The sequence below is a fragment of the Camelina sativa genome, chromosome 7 (genome assembly GCF_000633955.1).
Source record: "Camelina sativa cultivar DH55 chromosome 7, Cs, whole genome shotgun sequence".
Lineage (NCBI taxonomy): Eukaryota > Viridiplantae > Streptophyta > Magnoliopsida > Brassicales > Brassicaceae > Camelina > Camelina sativa.
In genome coordinates this window covers 16861291-16878817 of record NC_025691.1, presented here as the reverse complement: position 1 = coordinate 16878817, position 17527 = coordinate 16861291, and the positions used below count along the sequence as shown (strand labels likewise).

The 17527-nt window shown below is 34.4% G+C and overlaps 2 protein-coding genes, 1 long non-coding RNA gene and 1 pseudogene across 3 annotated transcripts; 2 read left to right on the top strand and 2 right to left on the bottom strand.

Annotated features, from left to right (window-relative positions):
• Window positions 4–1387, bottom strand: LOC109125637 (PHD finger protein At1g33420-like). Its single transcript, XM_019227670.1, has 2 exons — window positions 701–1387; window positions 4–574 (listed from the first exon to the last, which is right to left on the bottom strand). The coding sequence occupies exons 1-2, from the start codon at window positions 843–845 to the stop codon at window positions 96–98; spliced, it is 624 nt and encodes a 207-aa protein (XP_019083215.1). The 5' UTR covers window positions 846–1387; the 3' UTR covers window positions 4–95.
• Window positions 6783–8071, bottom strand: LOC104704688 (annotated as a pseudogene).
• On the top strand, window positions 9232–10847 carry LOC104701309. The gene is made up of 5 exons (XR_753799.2): window positions 9232–9523; window positions 10024–10133; window positions 10253–10320; window positions 10430–10497; window positions 10601–10847. It is a non-coding gene; the product is annotated as an uncharacterized LOC104701309 (long non-coding RNA).
• Window positions 15951–17044, top strand: LOC104701308 (ribulose bisphosphate carboxylase small chain 1A, chloroplastic). The gene is made up of 3 exons (XM_010416956.2): window positions 15951–16216; window positions 16320–16454; window positions 16582–17044. The coding sequence occupies exons 1-3, from the start codon at window positions 16046–16048 to the stop codon at window positions 16819–16821; spliced, it is 546 nt and encodes a 181-aa protein (XP_010415258.1). The 5' UTR covers window positions 15951–16045; the 3' UTR covers window positions 16822–17044.

Below are 17527 nucleotides of genomic sequence, written 5' to 3'. Positions count from 1 at the left end.
TACTTAAATATATATAATATAAGTTTACATCGATATATGTATATGTGGGGAAACGTAGGCCAACAGGCTCGAGCAAGGAGATAGCGAACTTCAAGTCAGAGGAGAGGAAGAATCTGGAGAGGAATGGCCACACTATCATTGGGAACATTGGAGACCAATGGGTTGATTTGGCTAAGGACAGCCCTGGGAGAAGGACTTTTAAGCTCCCTAATCCACTCTACTACAAGGTCTAATAAAGAGCATGCATCAACCTTGTATGTTTTTTTTTTTTGTAAGCCTGTCCCAAAAGTCCATAATGGAACGACGAGTAAAAAAAACAGAGCCACCTTCCCTCCCGTTGAGAGACAAGAGATGAGCAAAGCTGTTGGAATGGATGACACCGTGAAGGAGGTGAGTGTTGTCTTCAACTGAGAGTAAACCCAGTCTTCAATATCCAGAGCCAAGCTGCACCACTTGCAGTTGCTGCCTTCAGAGAAATTCTGAGTAATTCCACACCTCGAGCAAGCCTTAGTGTCTCCTCGAGACCTTATGATGAAGTGATACCTCTTTCTGCACAATGGATGACTACTCCAACCTTGAAAAAACAAAGAAGTTTAGCTCAGTATTTGCTTTCAATATAATGCATGCACACACGATGATAACAGGTAAAAAAGTTTATTTTGAAAAGAGATCTGAGGAATCTGGAAGGACGTGGACTCACCAACGACTCGGCAGTGGTCACAGTAGACAGATCTAGAGGATCTCGTGACATCCTCCTCCACAACGTCGAGAGAGATGACCCTAGAAGAGAGATCTGAAGCACCGTCCGGCGAATCCCCAGGCCTGAGCATGATCTGCCACGTCATCAAGCTCGAGAAGAGCGTCGATGAGGGAAAGTGACACACGCTTGGGTGGTGGTGGAATCACCGCCGTTGGTGTGATCGGAGGGGAAAGTAGAGAAATCGTAGAGATCGGCAGAGATTCTGTTGCAACGCCTCGCTCGCTTCGCCGCCCTGCAGCCGTTCATCACCGCCATGACCGTAACAAAGGGTTTGTTTTTTCCCGACACTAAAACTAAAAACTTAGAAAGAAATAAGAAATAGTAAAAGAGAGAGATTTGAGATTTATGATGCAGAAGAGAGATCAAGTGGAAAGCATTATATAGGAATTCAAGTAACACGGGAAAGTAGTGGGACTTCAATTGAAAGAGAGAACATTGAAAGAATGGAGTTACAGTTTCAAAGGAAAACAAAACGATTGACATGCAAGACTGGAATTACAGTTTCAAAGGAAAATGAAATGATAGAGATAGAAGTGAGGAACGCTGAAGAGGCGGGGCGGTTGAGGTCGCACAAGGCAGACGGTGGCGTTGACCTTCGTGAAAAAGGGTTTTATTTTGCAGAACATACTATACATCGAATAATAATATATTGGGCCCTGAAAGAAACAAAGAGCTGGGCCCATCGAATAATAATATATTGCTGACATGGCTGGACAAGAAGAGAGGAAAAGATAACTTTATATATATATAGATGTATCAAAAAATAAGTCCATGTAATGTAATCAAGAAATCAATTAAACGTCACCATTACTTCATATTCTGATCTGGACGTATTGGCTTTTCATCTCTCTTTCTAAAACGTAATTATGATGCGATTTCGATCCGGTGACAACTGTGTCATCGGAGAATGAATTTCATGCGATCAAAATGGTTTTATGACTTTATCTAAGTGTGGAAGATCTTCATTCCTTAACACATCAAATTCCTCACTGGATGGAGAAGTCAAAGCCTTGTTATCATCTTTGAAAAAAAATCCACATGGGCTTTCTAATAGAAACCACTCAAAAAGTAAGTGGACCAAATATATATATATATATAGTAACACTCCGGTTTCAAAGACATTGCGAAGAGGTTTAAAAAAATTGATTTGACCACCTATTTCACCAAAATGCACTTATCATTTCGGTCAAGGTCCTGACAGAACTCCAGAGTTAAGCGTGCTTGAGCTGGAGTAGTCTCAGGATGGGTGACCTTCCGGGAAGTGATTGTCGAACTGTGTGAGTGAAGACAAAACACAAAGATCATGTGGTGATTTGTAGGAAAGGTAACAAGTCTTTAAAACCTCCTAGATGTAGCAAACTGGCCGTCAGATATAGATGGGCTCACGGGTCTAGTGAGAAGACATGAGGCCCATTAAGGAAGGTGGACCCATGGAATGGGAGTGGACATAGGACCCATTAAGAGGTGGCGGTTGGGGCGTTACAAGTGGTATCAGAGCCGAACCCTGACGGTGTGAGTCCACTCGACTCCACACTCGTCTGGGTTCGGAGTATGGAGTCGAGTGGACTCACACCGTCAGGGGGTGATGGTCTTGGTGCGTAACAAGGACGTTGCAATCTGTTAGTGGGGTGAATTGTGACATCCCGGTTTCAGGGACATATAGAGAGGTTTAAAAGAATTGATTTGGCCACATATGTCACCAAAGGTGGACCTATGGACCAGGAGTTGACATGGGACCCACTAAGAGGTAGCAGTCGGGGCGTTACAAATTAATTGTGACACCCTGGTTTCAAAGATTTGCGGAGAGGTTTAAAAGAATTGATTTGACCACCTATGTCACCAAAGTGCACTTATCTTTACGGTCAAGAGTCATGAGAGAACTCCACAGTTAAGCGTGCTTATGCTGGAGTAGTCTTAGGATGGATGACCTTTCTGGGAAGTGACTGTCGGAACTGTGTGAGTGAGGATAAAACACAAGGAAAGATCATGTGGTGATTTGAAGGGACGGTAACAAGTCTTTAAAAACCTCCCAGATATAGCAAACCGACCGTTGGATATAATTTGTACCCGTAACAATTCTTGTATAGTCTCAAAGCATTAGTGATTATCTCCTTAATCAAAGGATCTCTTAGCTCTCGAGAGCATTGTCCAATGCATTGTTTAAGAAAAAAAATCCATGTTGATTAGTTGAAATTTGGTAAAAATGTTGAACAATCACTTCCAGAAGATACTGTCATCAAATATAGAAGAGACCACACATGAAAAAATGATTAAAATTAAATCGTAATTAATTAAGTTCAAACCGAATTACACAATAAATCAAGAGAGCTTCAAATCCTTTGTTACACTTTTACTCACCTAGTACTAGTAGTCTATTCAAATATCAACCAAACAAAGAAAGTTTGGAAGCTATATAAGCGAGGTTATTTTATAATTTTTAAACGATATCAATAAAAAAGACGTCAATATGAATTTATGAAAAAATCATGTTAGTTTTCATTAAATATCATTGAGATGTTTAATTCGCTATGTGAAGGAGAGAATTGGTTGAGACAAAACAATATCACATTAGCATTAGCGTTCTTCATTAATAGAAGTGCAACATGGCAGAGAGTTGCCACGAACCGAGATATTTGCTCTAGAGAACAAAGTCTTCGTATCAAATCTTGTATTGCATGGGCTTTGTTATCTCCAAAACAAGAAACAAAATACAAGTTAAATAAAAATGTTGTTAGTGAGACTATATCAAATAATGGGCATAAGAATAATCTCATAAATTCATGCGTACCCGTGTAAACCGACACAAAGCCGAACAAACTGATGAGGTTGTTGAGTGACTATATCCAAAATCCAAGTAATCTATTCAACAATACATTTCTTTAGAAGCTTTTGAAAGGCTTGATGGCCAAAAGGGTCAAGCATCAGTTCACATACATGTGAGATCAAATTGTCAAATATCTCATCAATTGTCTCCTTTGAATCCTTAGCAATCACATCTTGCAACACACGAGACTCTATACAGTCTTTAGCACGTGTTAAGATAGTATCATGATTAGTGTGGTTTCCATTATAACCAAATACATAACTCCAAGGGTGGTCATAGAAAGGATTACTTCAGGTAAAAGGAACGTCTGCAAAATTTCCTATAAAAGAAGTATATTGAGAACCCATGGCACTACCACTATTAGGAGTACTACATTCATGAAAATCATAGTTATATGGCTTAGGATAATCATACATATTAACACAATCATCTTTCGAAAACCACAATCTATGTGACTGACTCCTCAGTTTTCGTCCATTTGTTTTCCAAAAATCTGAAGGAAACCAGTTCTCATGATCGTTCGTACCTTGAACCCCACTGTCGAAGAGGAATTGATGAGTATCTTGTAGAGGCTTTTGAGGAACCCTTGAATTGGAGACACCAAATCTTCCAAACTCTCAAAAGCATAGTTAATGGCTAGTAGATGATCTAATACACAAACCTTAATGTAATCTAAGAACTAACAAAAAATATTGGCAATACTCACAGAAAGCGACAAAAAAAATCCAACAACACCACTTATTGAACGTGGTATCTTCTTCTCTTTGCATATGTTTTCCTATGTCCTAAGATTGAGTTTATTGAGTACTTTTCTCCCATATATGTTGCACCTCATGAACGGAACATTTTTGTTTATATGGTACAACAACACATTTCAGACATTATCCTAAAAAAAAAAATACCAAACACAACATAAGTTTATATATAAATTAAATCCACACCAGACGAGTTTAAATCATGTTTATCTCATACATGCGACACAGTCCACGCTGTCGAAATCACATCATTCCCAAAAAGATTTACAAGAAGTGAACCAATGTCACTTAGTAAAAATGTAATATAGAAAATGATTAACAAATCATAAAACTTTGTATCATCCAAAAATATTATTTTACCCGTAACAATTCATTTATAGTCTCAAAGCATTAGTGATTATCTCCTTAATCAAAAGGTCGCTTAGCTTTCTAGAGCATTGTCCAATACATTGTTTAAGCAAAAAAACATCAATGTTTATCAGTTGCAATTTGGTATAAATGTTGAATAATCACTTCCAGAAGATACTATCATCAATATAGAAGAGACCACACATGAAAAAAGGATTAAAATTATATAATTAATTAAGTTCAAGCCGAATTACACAATAAATCAAGAGAGCTTCAAATCCTTTGTTACACTTTTACTTACCTAGTACTAGTAGTCTATTCAAATATCAACCAAACAAAGAAGGTTTGAAAGCTATATAAGCGAGGTTATTATATAATTTTTAAATGACATCAATAAAAAGACGTCACTATGAATTTATGGAAAAAGACATGTTAGTTAATATCATTGAGATGCTTATTTCGCTATGTCAAGGAGAGAATTGGTTGAGACAAAACAATATCACATTAGCATTAGCGTTCTTCATTAATAGAAGTGCAACATGGCAGAGAGTTGCCACGAACCGAGATATTTGCTCTAGAGAACAAAGTCTTCGTATCAAATCTTGTATTGCATGGGCTTTGTTATCTCCAAAACAAGAAACAAAATACAAGTTAAATAAAAATGTTGTTAGTGAGACTATATCAAATAATGGGCATAAGAATAATCTCATAAATTCATGCGTACCCGTGTAAACCGACACAAAGCCGAACAAACTGATGAGGTTGTTGAGTGACTATATCCAAAATCCAAGTAATCTATTCAACAATGCATTTCTTTAGAAGCTTTTGAAAGACTTGATGGCCAAAAGGGTAAAGCATCATTTCACATACATGTGAGATCAAATTGTCAAATATCTCATCAATTGTCTCTTTGAATCCTTAGCAATCACATCTTGCAACACACGAGACTCTATACGGTCTTTAGCACGTGTTAAGATAGTATCATGATTAGTGTGGATTCCATTATAACCAAATACATAACTCCAAGGATGGTCATAGAAAGGATTACTTCAGGTAAAAGGAACATTTGCAAAATTTCCTATAAAAGAAGTATATTGAGAACCCATCGCACTACCACTATTAGGAGTACTACATTCATGAAAATCATCGTTATATGGCTTAGGAGAATCATACCTATTAACACAATCATCTTTCGAAAACCACAATCTATGTGACTGACTCCTCAGTTTTCGTCCATTTGTTTTCCAAAAATCTGAAGGAAACCAGTTCTCATGATCGTTCGTACCTTGAACCCCACTGTCGAAGAGGAATTGATGAGTATCTTGTAGAGGCTTTTGAGGAACCCTTGAATTGGAGACACCAAATCTTCCAAACTCTCAAAAGCATAGTTTATGGCTAGTAGATGATCTAATACATAAACCTTAATGTAATCTAAGAACTAACAAAAAATATTGGCAATACTCAGAGAAAGCAACAAAAACAATCCAACAACACCACTTATTGATCGTGGTATCTTCTTCTCTTTGCATATGTTCTCCTATGTCCTAAGATTGAGTTTATCGAGTACTTTTCTCTCATATATATATATATATATATATATGTTGCAAATCTTGAACGGAACATTTTTGTTTATATGGTACAACAACACATTTCAGACATTATCCTACAAAACAGTACCAAACACAACATAAATTTATATATAAACTAAATCCACACCAAACGAGTTTAAATCATGTTTATCTCTTACCTGCGACACAATCCACGCTGTCAAAATCACATAATTCCCAAAATGATTTACAAGAAGTGAACCAATGTCACTTAAGAGCTTGGTTATGATACTCATGGAGCAAAACTCTTTTCCTTTCAAGCACTTCTGCACTGCATGACTCCAACACTTGTCATAAGAGAGTTGCATGTAGTTTCCATAAATATGTTTTGAGAGATCCATTGCCACCTGATAATCTTCTAACTCCAACACATATTACACCACATAGTTTCTGATAAGTAGAAAATTGGATTTTGATGTAAGAGTAAAAATGTAATATAGAAAACGATTAACAAATCATAAAACTTTGTATCATCCAAAAATATTATTTTACCCATAACAATTCATGCATAGTCTTAAAGCATTAGTGATTATCTCCTTAATCAAAAGGTCTCTTAGCTTTCTAGAGCATTGTCCAATGCATTGTTTAAGCAAAAAACATCAATGTTGATCAGTTGCAATTTGGTAAAAATATTGAATAATCACTTCCAGAAGATACTATCATCAAATATAGAAGAGACCACACATGAAAAAGGATTAAAATTAAATCATAATTAATTAAGTTCAAGCCAAATTACACAATAAATCAAGAGAGCTTCGAATCCTTTGTTACACTTTTACTCACCTAGTACTACTAGTCTATTCAAATATCAACCAACCAAAGAAGGTTTGGAAGCTATATAAGTGAGGTTATTATATAATTTTTAAACGACATCAATAAAAAGACGTCACTATGAATTTATGGAAAAAACATGTTAGTTAATATCATTGAGATGCTTACTTTGCTATGTGAAGGAGAGAATTGGTTGAGGCAAAACAATATCACATTAGCATTAGCGTTCTTGGTTAATAGAAGTGCAACATGGCGTAGAGTTGCCATGAACTGAGATATTTGCTTTAGAGAACAAAGTTTTCGAATCAAATCTTGTATTGCATGGGCTTTGTTATCTCCAAAACAAGATACAAAATACAAGTTAAATAAAAATGTTGTTAGTAAGATGATCAAATAATGGGCATAAGAATAATCTCATAAATTCATGCGTACCCGTGTAAACCGACACAAAGCCGAACAAACTGATGAGGTTGTTGAGTGACTATATCCAAAATCCGAGTAATCTGTTCAACAATGCATTTCTGTAGAAGTTTTTGAAAGACTTGATGGCCAAAAGGGGCAAGCATCAGTTAACATACATGTGAGATCAAATTGTCAAATATCTCATCAATTGTCTCCTTTGGACCCTTAGCAATCATATCTTGCAACACACGAGACTCTATACGGTCTTTAGCACGTGTTAAGATAGTATCATGATTAGTGTGGATTCCATTATAACCAAATACATAACTCCAAGGGTGGTCATAGAAATGATTACTTCAGGTAAAAGGAACCTCTGCAAAATTTCCCTTAAAAGAAGTATATTGAGAACCCATCGCACTACCACTACTAGGAGTACTACATTCATGAAAATCATAGTTATATGGCTTAGGAGCATCATACCTATTAACACAATCATCTTTCGAAAACCACAATCTATATAAGTGACTCCTCAATTCTCATCCGGTTTTTTGCCATGAATTTTAAGGAAACTAGTTCTCATGATTGTTCATACCTTGAACTCCATTGTCTTGAGGGAATTGATGAGTATCTTGTAAAGGCTGTTAAGGAACCCTTAAGACACAAAATCTTCCAAACTCATCTTCTAGGGCTTGCAAGTCAGAAGGAAATAAAGATACTCTAATTTCATGTGAATAATCAACCAAGGGAAGCAATTCCTCGTAAATTGTTAAAAGCTCCCGCAAATCATTTGATACGGAGATTCCACAACTCTTCGGTTCAGATTAGTCATTGGAGGAGAAGACTGGACAAGACTTGGGATGGAGGAGAGATGAGTTTAGAAAAATGACTTACGAGAGAGAAAAAGAAAAAAAAAAGTAAACGAAGAGGATAGGTATTGTGTGATATTCTTTTACACAAAATCTATTTGATCAGATTTAGATAGGTTTGAATCTGTAACATATGCCTATATTGGTATCTTTCTGCCTATCGAGTAGGTTGTTTTATTTAAATTATTGATCGAACGTAACTTGTCTCCTTACAAAAATCTCACAAGAATCAGTGAAGGTTTAAAAGCTAAATATGCAGACCATCTCTAATGGTGGCGTTCTTCAGCACAACGGTGATGCCCGATCTTATGTGAAACCCTTCTTGTGGCCTATCTCCTTCTTCCACCCCCTACCACAAACCAACACAACCACAAGCACAAATTTGATTAACATAAGAACTTTTGACTTAATACTACAAACTCCCGTAGTAAACCACTTGGAGATTTATCAATACATATCTAATTACATCATTATTTACAAAACATAAAAGAAGTTCAACTATATAGTTTTTCGTTTTTAAGAAAGAACGCGTCGAGTTTAGTCTGCATCATGCATGGGATCTATATAAAGCACATCAAGTTCAGCTTCAAACATCAAACAAGTTCAATTTCAAAAATATCAAGACAGTGTATTCAATTTGGTTCATTGTAATAATGACAATCTCTACGGCTATGCCATGAGAAAGATATGTTTGGTTTTAAGTTTAGCAATGTTTCTAGTTCTCTCAAGCTTGCATGAGGTTTCTCCTATATTTTTTTTTGGGCCTTAAACATTTATGCTCTATGAGTTTCTCTTATATTTTAAGGCCCAAAAAAAAATTAAAAAGTCCATAATGTAATCCAATAAATCAAGAATCGTTTCTCAACGGTACGTGTTAGATTTTGATTGGTTGTCAGGTATATACAAAAAAAAAAAACTTTTTTTTGCCGTTTTCTCCTTCCTTCCCCTCTCCCTTCTCTCTCGATGATAACGGCGATGGTTTCACCGATTCACCTCTAATCCGGAAAAATCAATCGATTTCTTAAACTCAATTTGGCCGGCATAAATGTTAGGGTTCTTGATGTTTGACACCGCTTTGTTGTCGGATCGGCTTCCAATCGCTAAGCCCTAACATTTGATGATTTGGTCTTCACGGCCAACTGGCCTAAGCGGACGGCGAGGTCCACCGGCTAGCGAATTGGGCACACAAGGTTCGTTTCTCATCTCTGATTTAGTGCATGTCATTAATTTTTTTTTTCCATCTCTCCCTTGTTTCATCCACCGTCTCTCTCTTTCTCGCATCACAGCATTCAACTTGAAATAAACTTTGATTAGTCTCTGTAATCCATCGATTTCGATTCTTTTATTCTAATATCCTAGTTCGATTTTGGGGGAATCTTTATTTTCCTCTCTTGTTTTGGTTCAATCAAGGTTCTGATTCTGTCTATGAACGAGTGACTAGGATTTTTAAGTGTTATTAGTTACTGATAATTATAACTTACGAATGGTTTTGGGAGGAGTCAACTCCTACTAGTAGTGTTTAGAATGATCCTGCTGATTGATGTTCCTACATACTTGTTGAACTATGCACGTCTATTAGGTTGTGGTAGTTGCACTTACTGTGTTTCGTCGTTAAAAGAATTGGATCTATGTCTCCTTGTGTGGCTTCTCACAAACTCGTGCAACATGATTTTACATATTTGTTTTGCAGATTATTTTTCAGTAGTTTTGTGTACATGTATACCTCGTGGACTGCAGACCCTACATCCTATGTTCATCACTTGGTCTGACAAGTATTTGCAGTATTTGAAATTGCTCTCTGTAAGTGTGGATTCTCAAGTGTCCAAATTGATGTATTTTGAAAACAGTTTCTAGATTTTTGCTTGTGTCATATAAACTGATTTATTGACTTTGTTGTAATAATTTGGTAATGTCGCCAGAGTCCACTTGGTGTTTTTGTTCATCCATCTGGAGAGGAGAAATTGATAGATTAATGGATAGATATCTGGTAAGAAATATAGTTCTTAAAAGTATCGTTTGAGACATATAGATCAATCCTTTGAACCTGATTGTTTTAAACCGTTATCTGCAATTCTGCATTGTCTTATTATATGCAGCTTCTTCTTTTTATTGAGATGCTGAAATGGGATTCAGGAAGATTGTTAAGATTGCTCACTCCGTGGGGGTAAGACTCATTTCGTTTGTGAGCCAGATTATCTGCATTGTCCTGCTGCTTTTGATTATTCTCTTATGCTTTGCGTTAACATTTATGCTATGGTTATTTTCAGACCATAAACAGCATGGCTCACATGAAGCGGTTTATGTATGGGAAGGTCGACTTGGATTATGTTCTTGGAATTGGAGGGTTTGATCTAGAAAGGTCCGGAAGACTAATCTCTTATTACAAGTCACCACAATGTTCATGATCATGAACACGGTATGTTATAGGATTACCAACAGAATAGAAGATTAAAAGTTGTGTAACATGTAAAATATTTTTGTTTCCCTTTAATATAAGTAATTAAAATAATTGTTTTATCATTTTAAATTATTAAAACTTGAAAATTAATAAACAATAGTTTAAAAAATAATTATTTTAATGATTGAGAAACCTATGAAAGTTTATCTAATGGAAGGATGATTTTGGTTTAAGTAGTTAGTGGGTTGTTTTGATTAGTTTAATATTAATTATATAATTAGTTTATTTTTGAGCAACCCATATGGGTTGCTCTATTGGACATGGTCTAATGTATTAATATGGTTGTTGTATTGGAGTTCAAACTGAAAACAAAACTGTAAAAGAAAATTATAAACAGCAGATTACACATAACTATTAACTAGAGAGTTTAAATGCAATAATGCTCTCAAATAGAAAAATAAGAGATTAAATGAACCAAAACTTAGTTTGATTTGAGTAACATCAATTTTGATTTATATGTGTCAAAACTCAAAATGTATTTATTTGCATTAATCAATTATTCATTTTATTTGTAACATAATCGCTCCTTTCATTTTTGTGAAATAAACTAAAATTTATATAAATTTAAGAGAGATAAACTCTCACTCTTTTGAATTTAGAGTGTCATTCTACAAAAATTTTGCCCTAAATGTTTAAAATAAAATTTTGTAAAGTTCTGTTTTTATTTTTCTAAATAACTAATAAATTTAGAGGAATTTAAGAATGCTTATTTTCCAATATCACTTTTCAAAAGTACTCTATCTCTAAAACGTTAAGAAAAATGTCCCTAAAATTCTGAGATCTACAGAAGGACTTGCGTAACTTTATAAAAGCATACAAAAATTATCTTTATACATGTGTAAAATCTTATACATATTTTGTAAATACTTTATAAAAACCTTATAAGTACCTTGTAAAAATTATAATATATCTTATAAAACCTTATAAAATACATTTAAAACTTTATAAGTACTTGTATAGAGTCCCCAACTAGTAATTATTGTAATACTCCACTTTAGCCCTGGGCATTCGGTTAATTCGGGTTATTCGGTTTTTCAAAATTTCGGTTATCTAAAAATTCCGCCGAATTAAACCGAATAAAGTTCGGTTCGGGTTATTCGGTAATCGGTTTATTCGGATCGGTTATTGGATTTAAAATCAATTCCAAAATAAACCGATTTTTTTTTAATTCGGTACCAAATTTATAAGAATGGGCTTCAAAAACAAAATTACAATTATAAACCACTAAACTAGTGGGCCAAATTTTACAAAACAAAGCCCAAATTAAATAGCAACAACAATCCATTAAAATTTAGGGTTTTATGAACTCCTTGCCCCTACTCATTTCTAAGGCGGCGGATATGCGACGGCGACAGTAGCATTAGCATCTAGCAGTGGGATCTCCCCGTGAAGAAACATGCCTTCATTGAGATCTATAACCTACCATCATCAAAGCAACATGCAATCCTTTATCTAAACTTATGAAATAAGAAAAGAAAAAAAAATGAAAGTCGATTAGATCGGAAGATTTACCAATCGTGAGTTTGGTGTTGAGGAAGCTAGTAGCGGTGAATCTGTACCACAGTTTAGTTGTCGGAGAGAATTGATTATAAATGACTGATGGACCATCATTCATAGATCTGAATGATGGTGATAAGGCTAACAACGTTTTGAAACTATTGTGCAAAACACTGGCCATGGATCTATGATGACGAAGAGAAGAAGATACATAAATAGGTGGGAAGATGCAGCAAAAAGAATAATAAAATGAGAAAGAATGAGAAGGAGGTATAGAAAAAGTTCTCTTTCGTAGGCAGAGAAAAAAATAAGAGAAGAAATGAAAGATCTAGGATTTTTTTTCATTTTATATGGTGCACCTATTAACCAAAAAACCGATCAGTTATCGTCTGCCGAACCGAATTGATAATCGAATTACTAAAATTATTTCGCCGATCGGTTTGGCTTTCTCCTCACAATCAGCGCCAAGAACCAAAATTTTTGGTTTTCTTGATTCGGTTTTCTCGGTTTACTCCGAATGCCCAGGACTACTCCACTTTCATGAAATATGGTGATGCATGCAGATAAGTTTAAAATAATTGATTTGGCCACGTATTTCGTACAAGTGCACTTGTTTTTTGGTCAATAATACTTAGAGAACTCTACAGTTTACTGTTTGAGCTAGAGCGATTTCTGGACGGATGACCTTCCAAGAAGTGATTACCAGAACCATATGAGTGAGGAAAAATCACGGAGAAAAATCATGTGGTGATTTGTAGGATCGGTAAATAAGTCTTTAAAGCCTCTCAGATCTAGTGAACTGGCCATCAGATAAAGATGAAATTACGAGTGAGCAAAAAACCGTAATCCAAAAAATTGAACTAAACCAAACTGAAATAAATGGTTTGTTTTGGTTATAGTTAAGTCTAAAATCTATTTGTTTATTAACCAAATCGTTTATGTTTGGTTTGGTTAAAAACCGTAAAATCAAATGTTTTTTTTTTGATGAATATTTGGAATACCTATATATAATTATTTATGTTCAGTTTATAATAAATATAATAATGTCTTTAAGATTTTTTTAATTGGGTCTATAATTATTTGAATTATTTTCTTTGTATTTTAATTTTGAATTATTTGGATTTTCGAAACTAGATTTAGATTCTATAATTTGAAATTATGTAAAACTTATTGATTGATATATTCTTTCTATTTTTTATTTATTTTATGCAACAAACATAATGATTATTTTTTGTAAAATATAGAATCACTTAATAAAACTGTAACCTAACTGAACGAAATACATATGCTTTTTAAAAAGTTATATTTTTCATAAAAATTGTAAAACCGTAAAAACTGAACCGCAACCAAATTGAAAAATACAAAAAACCGAATAAATCATAAATCAAAAAAACCAAACCGAAACCAGATCGAAAAATTGAACGACCATCCTTAGATAGATCCACAGGCTGAGAGAAGACGTATGACCCACTAAGAATGATGGCGGTTAGAACGTTACAATTATCCCCCAAAGTAATTTATAAATCTTATGAAATAACTTATGAAATCCTACTATATTAATTGGGAAGTACAAATATGAAACTAACCTTAAAAGGTGTAAAAAAATTACATTTACTTGCCATTAGAAAAGTTTAATTAATTTCCTAAAAACTGTCTACCTAATTTAAATCAATATGTTAGATTAAAATATAATTCTCCTTGCATTTTTATTTAATTTTATATTTAATTATTTTAATTACTATTTAATTCATAAAGTTAATAAAAATTTAGATCTTTTTCTCTGCATATGATGTGATTTGAGTTTTTATAAACGAATATATATTTTAAAATTTTTCTTAGGATATTTATAACCAAACAAGTACATCCACATATAGAGCTCGAAATACATTTTTAGAGTACAATAGGGTGCCATTACTCTTTGGCTTTTTGCCAACTTCGGGTTAGATTTTTAACTAAAATTATAACCGATTCAATTATCCGGATCCTCTTTAAGATTACCGAATATTTTGGGCCGGTTTCTAATCCATAGCGTACTTATTTACATCCAATTAATGTCAAGTAATGCCTATTGTATCTTAGGAAAGATCTAATTTACATGCCGAATTTTTAGGGCTGAGTTTGACAAAAAGAATTGATAACACAAATTCTATAATCACATCCATATAATATAGCAACTAATTCAAATGAATACATCTTAGGAAATATCTAATTTTCGTTTAATAAACGATTAAATATTTGCTAAGTTCTTATTAGCTTTAAATATACACTATTAATCCAATAATATCAATTGAGAATCAAAATAAGAATATGTGATATCATTCATTCCTAAATCATAGCTAACCAAATAACAAAATGTATATTGTCAACTTGCGAATCAAGAGTTTATATAAAACCTATATACAACCGTTAACAGTATATATAGAGATGCAATTCACCATCGACTACAAGCACCACTAAACTATTACAATATCATATCAACAAAATAATAGACTCGTGGTATATCACGGGGTAAAACCTAGTAACCTAACTGAACGAAATACATATGCTTTTTAAAAAGTTATATTTTCCATAAAAATTGTAAAACCGTAGAAACTGAACCGCAACCAAATTGAAAAATACAAAAAACCGAATAAATCATAAATCAAAAAACCAAACCAAAACCAGATTAAAAAATTGAACGACCATCCTTAGATAGATCCACGGGTTGAGAGAGGACGTATGACCCACTAAGAATGATGGCGATTAGAGCATTCATTCTTAATAAATTTGTCTTTCTAACTAATAGATAAAATATAATTTAGTTTAAAAACTAGAAAACGATATTAAAAAAAATACAACTTGATAACAATATGTTTTAAGATGTGGAAAGAATATATCTAGTTTTAAGAGTCTTGCTTTAATTAATTTTTTTTGGGTGGAAGTGTTGTTTTACGTTTACAATGTAAAATGTTGGATAAATATTCCATTTTTTTCCTATTGTTTTGTGTATTAAGTATTTGTCTTGGCATTATAACTCTTCCAGCTCTTACGGTTACTGAAGGCACATAATAGTGCAACCCATCATGATGTGTTCGAAGCTCGAGCGAGGCATTAGAGAAATATGATGAGACAAGAATCACCTGAAGAAGGAACTCCCATTTTTATTCGTGAACCATACCATTCTAATATTTTACCAAATCCAAGGTTAAAAAATGTATGATTACTAAAAATTCACTTTTCACATTAAACTTGATCTTTTCTGGCATATTTTACAGAGAATTAATGTATAAGATATCATTCTATATAGTTGACAAAAAAAAAAAAGATCATTCTATATATATAGTTTTATCTATCCAAGTCAAAGGTAAAAAAAGAGGTTGTATGTAATAAGGAAAAATATTAATCCCCCAAAAAAGGGACGGAGCCAAAACCAAAACCTCCGGAAAGTAAAACGAGTTAGCACCACCCATCACACATTTTCACTCATAGATAACGATAAGATTCATGGAGTTATCTTCCACGTGGCACTGTTCTAGCGGTACAAACCGATAAGGGTCTCAACACCTTACCTTAGGCTCTGTGGCCGTTACCAAGTGAACTTAACCCTCACACATATCCACACTCAACATCTAACGGTCTAAATCCCTTCACAATCCAACCTCATGAATCCTCGACCCTCGGATCATTCAAGGGCTTGTTCTCATTGTTATTATCATTATATATAGATGAGCAAAGCACTAGACCTATCCTCAGTCACACAAAAGAGTAAAGAAGAACAATGGCTTCATCTATGCTCTCTTCCGCTACAATGGTTGCCTCTCCGGCTCAGGCCACTATGGTCGCTCCTTTCACCGGACTTAAGTCCTCCGCTGCTTTCCCAGCCACCCGCAAGGCCAACAACGACATTACTTCCATCACAAGCAACGGCGGAAGAGTTAGCTGCATGAAGGTTCATATATATATTTTTCTTCTTTCGATTTTTTTTTGTATATATTCATTCGAATTACATGAACTAATGTTATTATTATTGTGTAAATCTTAAAAAATTATAGGTGTGGCCTCCGATCGGAAAGAAGAAGTTTGAGACCCTCTCTTACCTTCCTGACCTTACCGAATCCGAATTGGCTAAGGAAGTTGACTACCTTATCCGCAACAAGTGGATTCCCTGTGTTGAATTCGAGTTGGAGGTAATCAAGTTTGAACATAATATAGATCTTGGACTATTTTCTTGTTGTTGTTGGTGGTATAATATTGATTAGGAACTCTTTTTAAAAAATATTCTGAGTTGGTTTGTAACATGTGTGGTTTTTATAGAACGGGTTTGTGCACCGTGAGCACGGTAACACCCCCGGATACTACGATGGAAGGTACTGGACAATGTGGAAGCTTCCCTTGTTCGGTTGCACCGACTCCGCTCAAGTGTTGAAGGAAGTCGAGGAGTGCAAGAAGGAGTACCCCGAAGCCTTCATTAGGATCATCGGATTCGACAACACCCGTCAAGTGCAGTGCATCAGTTTCATCGCCTACAAGCCCCCAAGCTTCACCAATGCTTAATTTCCAAACCTCTCCCCCTTTGCTTTGTTTCTTTGTAAACATCAAAACATTATCCCCCACCTTTGATTTTATATCTTTCTGCTTTTCTTCTTCTTCTTTTTTTTTTATATCTAAAGTTTTAATTTCCGGATTTAACGTTTGTTTTCCGGTTTGCGAGACATTTTCTATCGGATTTCTCAAATGTCTGATGAAATAAATATGTAATGTTCTATAAGTCTTTTGATTTCGAATTTGCATATGAACAAACAAGAAAAGAGGACAATGCGGCTCAAAAATAATGAAATATACAATAACATAAAAGTACTTTAACCTTTTGATCCGTCGTTTGAATAGCAATTATTTGAATAAAATAAGTTTTCACGATTAATGAGGTATAGGAGAGGTTTAGACTAACAATATCTTGAAATAAAAGATGACCCACTTGAAATCTTGTGATGGATACATAAGTGGACGTGCTTTATTTAGGATAGAATTCTAGATAAGAGTCTCGGATATTCATTTTTACTTAAGTATATTCAAAGGATCTTGTGGATTATATATTTTTCCTCAATCACTTGACTTGGCCCAAAATTCACATAAGATATTGTTGGAACTAGGATAGTATGAAATATAATGTGCTTTAATGTTGTTTAGGTACTTTCGGAATAGGATAAGATATATGAGGGTGGTAAGAATTCAAAGTTTTGTGAAAAAAAAAAATTGTTTG